Source organism: Gastrolobium bilobum, unplaced genomic scaffold (assembly GCF_033153095.1).
Source record: "Gastrolobium bilobum isolate Gb01-03AN ecotype WA unplaced genomic scaffold, APGP_CSIRO_Gbil_v1 utg14970, whole genome shotgun sequence".
Lineage (NCBI taxonomy): Eukaryota > Viridiplantae > Streptophyta > Magnoliopsida > Fabales > Fabaceae > Gastrolobium > Gastrolobium bilobum.
The window spans coordinates 353923-364137 of NW_026899194.1; the positions used below are offsets into that span (position 1 = coordinate 353923).

A 10215-nucleotide genomic window follows, 5' to 3' on the forward strand; every position below is an offset into this window, starting at 1 on the left:
CTCAAGTTTGTATCCAAAAGAGCAAGTGGGAGATTGTTGGGTTTGCTCTTTTACTAAAGCCCAAATGGGTTATTAGTATGAGAAGAGCCCAAGGAACCTAGAGCCCAATGAGCTAGGGTTTCTTGGAACCCATATAAATAGTACCTCTTAAGTCATCAGCCAAAAAGGTCTCTTTTGTGAGAAAGAGGTAAGCTCAGAATCTAATCAGTGCCCACACACTTCCCCTTCCTCCTCGAGATATAGTTTGGAAGATCTGCCACAGTCCTCCTTCAAGGAGGTTGTTCGTGCTGCGGAGCTGAGGTGAGCTGTTCGTGAAGAAGAATCCTACAAGGGAAGATTCTACACGAGACCTGCGCACCGAGAGGTAATTGTGAAACAAGGATGATTCGGTAAGCATACCAATGTACTAGGTCCTAAACCGCTTCCGCATAAATCTAAGATTTCCTACAGAAACCATCCCATAGAAGACACAAGTTGTGAGAAAAATGAAATTTAAACAAGAGAGGAGGTACCTTTGGATTTAACAACATTGTTCTTTCTGTCTCAGTTGCTTCTTTATTCTCTTTGTGACTTCACCATCGTAACAAATACAAAGACATCGTTACATGATAGTGAAAAATGAGAATGGACATTACATGAAAAAAAAAAACAAAAACAAAATAGAAACATACACTAGAAGACTGTAACACGAACCAAAAAGCACTTATTGAAAGAAACATAGACTGTGCAAGACTTGCAACACTTATTCACAGAGACATGAACTATGAAAAGATTGCAACACTAATTGCAATCTCTTGTCAAGAAGAAGCTCATGGCATTATAATGTCCTTCTCCACCTCTTTACATGGAGTCTTGATTTACACTATCTTCCCCTTCACTACTGCTAGGACCTTCTTCTGAAAGATAACCTTCTGAAGAAAGCATGGAGTCTTGATGATAATCTTGACCGTCCTCCACTTTAGCATTGTTATGAGGAGCTTGGAGTGAAAGAATTGAGGGGGCATATCTGCTATTCCATATCTTGTTACCCATTTCTAATACTTCTTGCTCGCGTGCCACCAAAGCTTGATAATTCTTCGTCAACCTCCGTTGGTATTTCCCTTTCATATTGAAAAATTCCATCCTGTAGTTGTCGGAGGTCATGTTAACACAATTCTTGGAGAAATCTTCTGTTGCTTCGATGGTGTCAAATGGGTAAAACCCACATGCGTTGTGGTACTCAACTGTGGAACGCAATAACCAAAGCTCACGTTCCAAATTTTCATTGAAAACTTCCTCAGAATACCCATCGGGTGCAAGCACAAGGGCATCTCTGCTACCCCATATAATGTTACCCATATCTAACGCTTCTTGTTCGCGTGGTGTCAAATCTTGAAACTTGTTCTTCAACCTCTTTTCGTATTTCTTTCTCAGATTGAAAGACTCTGTACAGTGTTCTCCCATGGTCATCTTAACCCATTTCTCGCAGAAATCTTCCCTCGCTTCGATGCTGTCAAATGGGTAATACCCAAATTCGTCGTGGTACGCAATTGTAGAAATCAATAGCCAAATCTCGCGTTCCAAATCAAAGTAGACACCTTTTGGAACTTCTTGTGAGGGAGCAGGTATAGCATTTGGATGCATGGTGATGAAAGAAGAAGGAAGAAGAAAATGAGAAAAGAGAGAATGTGAATGAAGAAGACACACAACACAGAATTCGAAAAGCCTTTTTCAATAAATGGGTTTCAGAAACTGTGCGACTTTTTGATTGTGAAGGTTCGTTGCGTCGAATTTGTATATATATACACAAAATTACACACCGATTGCAGAAGGACCGAGAAGCTAGCAATTCATGTAATTGATCCTATAAATTTCACTTTAATTAGATTAACATTTTAATTTAGAATCACTGAATGAATTTTTCAGTCATCCAATAACAAGAGTTTGAAAACAAATACAATGTTGTAAACTTGCATACATTTAAATTGAATTTTTAAATTAATGGGTCATGATCGTGATGTATTTTATAATAAAATTGTAAACACTCAACTATCGAATATGTTCATTTCGTTATTGTTATTAAACCAAAGGAAAATAAGTTTAGTGCAATATTAACCTGATAATAATTTTGGTTCGAATTTATTTAGCATAAACTATAAAAAAAGTTGTGACTCAGAAAATTAGATTACGGATTTTACAGCGTGATCCATATCATATATATGTGACCGGTCTCACAAGATTTCATCTTAGCTTATTTTTTTCTCATTTTATTTTTCCCATGACTCCGAAGAATAATAAAAATGTTGTCTGTTGTTTTTTTTTTATTAGAAATTTCTCTTAATTCAATTAGATGCATATTGTCTTCCTATTTCGAAGATTGACATATGACACCATAGTAAAGATGTGAACAAAGACAAGGAAGTTAACCGTCACATTCCACGTCATGTCCCCCGTAAAAAATGGAGCATCATTATTCCCTCACAATTCTAATTACACAAATGAGAAAATACTTGTCAATCAGTTTTGTTTTCTACAAAAACTTCAAATAATTGATTTACTATATCTTTTACTTAAATTGACCCCTTATTCAAGGCTTTAGTAATGGTGAATTACCATTAAGAAGACTCAGCCAAGGTATCACTATACAAACACCTCTATCAACCTAACTGAGCCAAAACGCTATTCTTTATTTCTTTTAAAATTGTTGGGTTGCTACATTTGAGATATAGAACAAGGAAAAGCATGAAACATGCACATTACATGGGAAGAAAAATTCTGAATTCTAAAGCAAAAACAGAGACAATTAATTGGAGAAAAGCAAAGGCCTCTGAATCTAGTTGAATTGAAATCTTTCTAAGCCAAGTTCCCGTTGTTGTGAAAATTGAAAAATGCACATTACATGGGAAGAAGAAGAAGAAAAACATGAAAGAAACGTACACTATGTAAAGATTGCAAGACTAATTCAAAGAAACATAGACTGTGCAAGACTGCAACATTTATTCAAAGAAACATGCACACTACTATGCAAGATTGCAATTACACTAATGATTGCTGGGATCTTGATGATGATCTTCATGCACCTTCTCTTTACCTTTGTTATGATCCTCTGCTGCTGAAAGCTTGGATTCTTGATGATCTTCACACTCCTTCTCTGGAAGTGGACGCACAGGGTCAACATTTTCTATGCGAATGCCTACAGTTCTGGAATACCATATACTGTCGGCAAGATGAAAAGCTTCACGCTCGTGTGGCTCCAAATTATCAATACCCTTCTTCAACCTCCTAACGTATCTCTTTCTCACATAGTTATTTTCTTCTATGTACTCTTCTACTGGCATATGAACGCAATTCTTGGCGAAATCTTCCCTGGCCTTCTCGCTCACAAATGGATAAATCCCACGTGTGAGAAAATACTCACGAGTACTGCGCAAGAACCAAATCTCAAATGCCACGTTAGCATATATCTCTTCATCTTCCATTCTCTGTGGGGGACGATTAGCTGGTGGATCCATGATGGTAGCAGCAGATAACTGATTGAAAGTTGAAACACTGAAAGAGAGGAAGAGAAAGATAGAATGTGAAAGAAAGACCAAGACACCCAAACAAGTTCTTGAATTCCAAACGCCAAAGCCTTTCTGTTATATCATTGTCAAGGTTAGTTGCGTGGAATTTATGTATATATATAAGTATATAACCATATCATATGTAACCGGTCTCACAAAATTTATTATATATTCAGCTTTCATTGACTCCTTTATAAATCTAACTAAATCAAAATGCTATTCTTTCTTGCCAAAAAAATTAAAATATTACACTTTTAATAATTAATTACGAATAGGTAGTGAAAACTATATTCAAATTTATTGCAAGTCATTCACGTGTAAGTTAGGCGTGATTCCCTAGGCATTCAAGCTGGTGTTGTCAAGTGACAAAAAAAGTCAACATACGAACCGTAAAACTTTGAAAAGCCATAACTTTTGACTCGGGTATCCGAATGAGGTAATTCTTTTTTTGATTACGCGTAACTTTTCGAGATCTACTCAATGACATCTCATTTGATATATTTGATCTCTCACAAACACAATTCAAATTTGCAATAATTGTATTATATAGTGTATTATCAAAAAAAATTTAAAAAATTATTATTAATAAGAAAAACAAAATAAAGATTTAGGCGTGAATGCTTGGGAGTCACGCCTAACTTAGGCGTGAATAGTCACACCTAATTTGGGCGTGAATGACTGCAATAAATTCGAATATAGTTTCCAAACTGCTACCTATTCGTAATTAGTTATTAAAAGAGTAATATTTGAATTTTTTTGCCATTCTTTCTTTCTATCTTTTTTTTTTCCTTTTAAAATTGTTGATTTGCTAGCTGCATTGGCATGGAAGCACTTGGATAGAACAAGAAGAAATGTGATCGATCATACAGAAGATGCAACTTTGACATTGACATATAGGGGTGTGTTCAATTCGGTTTTCTATACCGAACCATACTAGAAAAGTGAACCAAACTGGTTTTGAACAGTGGTTTGATTCTTGAATTAATTTAGAGAAAATAATTAAACTTTTAGACCGGTTCGGAAAAATATACTATTAGGTTTTGGTTCTCGGTTCAGTTTAGTTTATTTGTTTTTCTAACTCTCCTAAAAATAAGTATGGTTCAAAACCAAACCAAGCCGAATTGACAAACTGGTTTGGTTCTTGAACCGAATTGGTTTTGAAAAAACAGTTTGATTTTTGAACTAGTTCTAATAAAATGGCTAAATTCTTTAACTAGTTCAAAACTATAATTATTTTGGTGCGATTTCGATTATTTCATTTGATTTTTTTTTCACACCCCTATTGACAGCATACTCAAGTCTTAAAAGACTTGAACAAGTGTCAATTGAGCTATAAGTTCGTTTTAACTAAGGAAGAGATTAAACTTATTCAAAGAAACATAGACTATGCAATAATGCAGTTCTATATTCATAAAGAAAAAAATTATCATGCTGCATCCTGCTCCTTTGAAGACCAATACATCAAGACAGTTAAGTTGAGTAAGACCACCAAGACAATTAAAGAATAAGGAAAATAAACAATCAAGACCCTACATCACTATTGATCCAGAAGTGGCTTTTTTCTCTAGCAAACTATGATGCTAATCCTAATGGAGCCACCAATGATATTGATGGTAAAAATTGCTCTGCTTGATGTCTGCTCCAGCCAGGTCTTTACATAATGGCATTTTTTGCTTGAGAAGAATTAAAACCATGCTACTTCAACCATTCAAGAAGAGACATATCTAACCATCCCTCTGCATAAGGAAAGCCTAGAAAACCAAGACTATCATAAGTGTAAGCAAGTAAAGTCAATAATGATGCTATGCAAGGAAATGGCCAAAGAAAACTTCCAGATTCAAGCTACTATGGACTCTCATCATCTGAACTAAAATCATCCACCCCCCTATCTGCAACTGGTGGAAAAAGTTGCTGACGAAAATTAGGTGGAGGACGAGTTTCTGAGGTAGATGATCCTCTAGAACTAGAAGTATTTTGTTTCACATTTTTTGCTGGAGCTGGTTTCTTTGGTGCATTTTTTATCTCCTTGCATATCTTATCTACCATTATCAAGAAGTCACGTACTATTACAAACAATCTTAAGCCTTCATCCCTCCCTGAATTCCCATGAAAGTAATCACCAGTGCTCTTCACCAGAGCCATGATTTTCTTCTCTTCTTCTAGAAGACTCGTGACATCAGCCTCAGCTTTCTCCACAAAGCTCTTAACCGTGTCATGAAACCCTTTATCATCATCCTCTTCTTTCTTCAGGTCTTTGTTTACAAAGTCTCTTGTTTTTATGAGACCATGGCCAAGCCTTGCAGTTGTTCCTGTTAAGCCATCAGCATCTAGTGCTGCTGCTTTCTTCACATTCTCAAGTTCATTACTCAGACGTGAAACAACTTGAAGACCAAGTTCACGATAGTGGTCTTCTGATTCATGAGATATGTCTTCAAGAAGGTCATCTGTTTTAATGCTAGAGAAACTAAGGCTCTCTTTTGCCATACGAGCAGCTCTTATGCCCTCAGTGCGTATTATCTCTTGAACAACGAAGTGTAAGAGAGTCGTTTTTCCATCTACTCCTTTTACATCTGACAATTTGAGTAGTGTATCAAGTTTAAATGCTAGTGCACCACCACGGAATGTGCCATCATTCATACGGTTCCCAGTTTTGAGAACAGCTTCAAGAAGCTTGAGGAACAGCCTGCTGCTTCTTAATTCCTTACATGCAACCTGAAATCAGATGAAGGTGCAAGAAGAATCATATTTGTTTTCTTGGGGAAGGGGGTTTGATAAATAACAATGATGAATCAAGTGTTGAATGCAGAAATCCACTAATTAGAGGATGTCAATTACAATACATACCTGTTTGTGCATAACTATGTAATGGGATGAAATTCATTGTCACCAGAACAAAATTAGATTGATCTCACAACATTCAATAACTTCATGTAACCTATGTAAGAGTGAATGCATGTTCGTGTGTGAAAGAGAGAATGTTCATACAAATGAAATCTTGAAGTATCTTAAAATGCATTATGACCAAGTTTGGCCAGGAAATTTGTTTGCAGATTACTTATAGCATTAATTAGGATATTGCGTATATATGTAAAAAGGGGAAAGTACTTCTTATGTGACTGCAGAAGGGAAAACTTGCAGCAACACAGGATACGCGTCCGAATCCTGATTTTTTTTTTTGATAGAATCCGCACGTGTATCCTAGGATTCGCACGTGTATCCTAGTGTTAAAAATTTGCTGCAACTTTTCTCATCAGCAGTCACATGAGAAGCGACGGACCCATGCAAAAAATGTCTTAACAAGATTGGCAATAGGCTATATTCGGATGGTATAGCACACTCAAGTCATTCGATGATCTTATTTTGCATTAGCTTAACTACAAATCTTAATGTCATGATCATCATGTGATATAAAGAGTATTAGCAAAGCAACCTGCGATGGAATTAGAGATCCTACCTCTAAAGTTGCAAAAGACTCTGTGGTAACAGTGAGCTCCTCTTCAAGAGTACACATATAAAGCAGTGCTTCCATTCGTTTGAAGGCAAATGGAATTTCAATCAGGGCTTTCAGGAATCGATCAGCAGGCCCAAGTTGTGCTAGGTTACCACTGAAAAGCCTTAGCTTGAGTTCTTCCTCTGACGTTGGTGCCATCTTCAGCAAGGTTTGAATAAATTCTGGGGGGAGCTCATTCCCTGATCAGCCAAAGACAGATTCAAAGATATCATACAAGTGGAATTAGAAATAATAAATTATTTTTGTTTTGCATTTCTATGTATTACTATCCCTATATATATATATATATATATATGTCTCATGGTTTAACACCCAAGAAAGCTCCAAACAAAACAATGCACCTATTAAGGAATTCTTGACTACTAAATCAGTTGCTTGTGTTTTACCAGAAGAACCTAATATTATTATTACAACTATCAGCAATTCTAGAAGAAAATCACCTTCAAGAATTGCATCACAAACTTCTTCTAGTGTCACATTCAATGCTTTCAACAGAATTGATAAATTTTGTGATTTCTTGGAGTCAATGATCTGGATAAACTGAAAAGGATCCAGGGATGAAGATTCTTTCTTCTTCTGTACTCCTTTGTTTTTATCCACAGGCGCAGCAGTATAGCCAAAAAGCGTTTCCATCATTTCTTCATTAAACCTGCCAAACATTCATCATTAAGAACATTAGCAGCCTATAATATAAGATATATCATTCTTCAGGAGCAACAAAAGAAAGTTTGAGACTTAATTACTCACTGGAATGATCCTGCTTTGATCTGATTCCAAACCATGGTTTGATCTGAGTTGGCTTGAACCTTATCCCAGAAGAAAGGCTTTAGCTTAGCTTTAGGAGCATCAGCATCAGCATCACCTTCTGAAGCATCTCCAACTTTCCCTTGAGGCTTTGGTACACCAGCCAAAGGTCTAGGCCCTTTTGGGCCAATTGGAGGAGGAGCTCTAGGAGGACCTACACCACCCTTAGGAGGTGGTGGTGGACGTGGACCAGGTTTGGCACCAGGTGGAGGTGGTGGAGGAGGCTTAGGACCGCCACTGCCAGGTTTTGGGGGTGGAGGAGGTGGAGAGCCACCACTACCAGGCCTTGGTGGTGGAGGAGGAGGAGCAGAAGGAGGAGTAGTGGCATAATCAGAAAGCTTAGAAGGTGGCTCAGGAGGAAGAGGATCAGGTCTACCAGGAGGAGGTTTCAAAGGTGGCATTCCAGTTCCTACCCTACCAGGTGGAGGTTTAAGTTCAAATGATGGTCTTGCAACTCCTGCTAATTGAATTTCCTGCATTGAGTTCTTGTCATCAACCAAAGATGATTGAAACCCGAGTTTCTCCTCTTTCATTGAATTTCTAAACGCATTATTATTGGAAGAAGAACCTGTAACATTGAGGTACTTTTTGTCAAGACTAATATATCACATTAACAAGTTGTGAGAGAATGGGAATATGATATGTACCAACGGAGTAGTCACTCTTGCTCATGCTGAGAAGGGGCCTCTCATCATTTTGTCTAACTCGGCCACTCCCACAACACCGACAACAACATATAAAGATAAGTGCTGCACCCAGAAATGTCACCACTGCAGTTATAGCTATGGCAAGTGCAACTGTTTTCTTGTGATCACTATGATCAGATGACTTGGACTTTTTTTTTTTCTTATCAGGTTTACCACCTTTAGGACTGGATTTTGAAGGTGATTCATCTTCATTTTCTGGTGTTTCTGATAAGTGCTGGGGCAAAACATGACCCAGATTTCTTCTGGAAGAAAGTGATACCATATAAGGGGCATGCCAAATCTTGGAGTCATCCTCTTCTCCATAGACATGGAATGGAAAATTATTTTTTCTCAAACAGTGAAGAAAATTTTCCTTCAACTGAGGATTGCAAGTATTAAACAATTTTCTGATGTTTTCTCTTGCTATTGATCCATTTTCGGAACTAATTTCATTGGTGCTACTTGGTGATTCCTTCTGGAGGCATAAGTCAAGATCTCCAACTCCTTTCTTTGAATGAATCAAATCTTCACCGCAAGTGATCCATAGTACTTCTGCCTGCAGTCATGAAACTATAACCAGTTTTAGAGTCCATCCATTCTTAGCAACAATGAAGCACATAACCTCAACCTCTATGTGCTTTCAAATCTGACAAATAATTATAAAAAATCAAAGAATTGCAATTTAGTGGAACGTGATCTTAGCAATAAATGAGAGTGCATGCTCATTCATATCCTCTGAAAGTTGATTTTCAGATTGAACATTTTACTTAGGAGCAAGCAGGGAAGATACAGGGACACCACCACCATCTGGGCTTATACATGTACATAGATATATCAATACATGCATAATAAAACTATAAATTTGTTAAAATCTACTCTCTCAATTTTTCAATCAACACTTGTAACTCCATATTTTACCTTTCAAAGTGTACCACACTTTAGAAAAGCCAAATCCATCAAATGAAGGTAATGACAGGCTTAACACAATCAAGAATAGAAACAGAATATCCACACCATTCTTTAAAGATTAGTGAATCCCCCAAATCCAATCAAGTAAAGAAACACAAAACTACTGTTTTCCTTGGAAAGTCAAAACCTAAAAAATTCCAAGGTACTATAATTGTGTTAACTTTTCTTTACATTTTGTTTTTGAATACTCTTCTTTATGGGGTTGAAATAATAAAAGTATTTGAACTTGAAAACTACCTAAAAACAAATAACTAGTGAAGCGAGTCTCACCGTGTCCTCATCTAATAGTCCAGATGCTGGATCAAATAGTTGGCTAAGGAATTCTTCTTGTGTTGCCGTCTTTTCTACAATGCTGAGGGTTGCCACAATGTTAAGAGCCAAAACAATGCAAAAGCTAGCCTTCATATATTGTTGAATTGCCATTCCAAAGTGCTTCATATGATTCTTATTTCATCAAGGCCTAAAAACCCAATAACCACACAAGTCTACATTGCGTTCATCAACCCCAAAAAATTTCATTTTTCATTATCAACAGCCAATCCATTTCCATTCTTCTGCAGATTAACCCTATCACAGGCTTGCAGGCACCAAATCCACAATACCCACCAATGATGTAGCAAGAAGAATAAGAATTCTGGGATCATACACAACGAACAAAAGCACAACCCCAAAAATAAAAAAAAATAAATTTTTTTTTTTTTAC

General features: G+C 36.8%; 1 protein-coding gene across 1 annotated transcript; it reads right to left on the reverse strand.

Moving 5' to 3' along the window:
- Positions 1–5387: 5387 nt before the first annotated feature.
- LOC133288139 (formin-like protein 5) lies at positions 5388–9935 on the reverse strand. The gene is made up of 6 exons (XM_061485840.1): positions 9783–9935; positions 8505–9099; positions 7801–8425; positions 7494–7702; positions 6997–7232; positions 5388–6254 (listed from the first exon to the last, which is right to left on the reverse strand). Exons 1-6 carry the CDS (start codon positions 9933–9935, stop codon positions 5388–5390), a joined length of 2685 nt encoding a protein of 894 aa, XP_061341824.1.
- Positions 9936–10215: the final 280 nt, after the last annotated feature.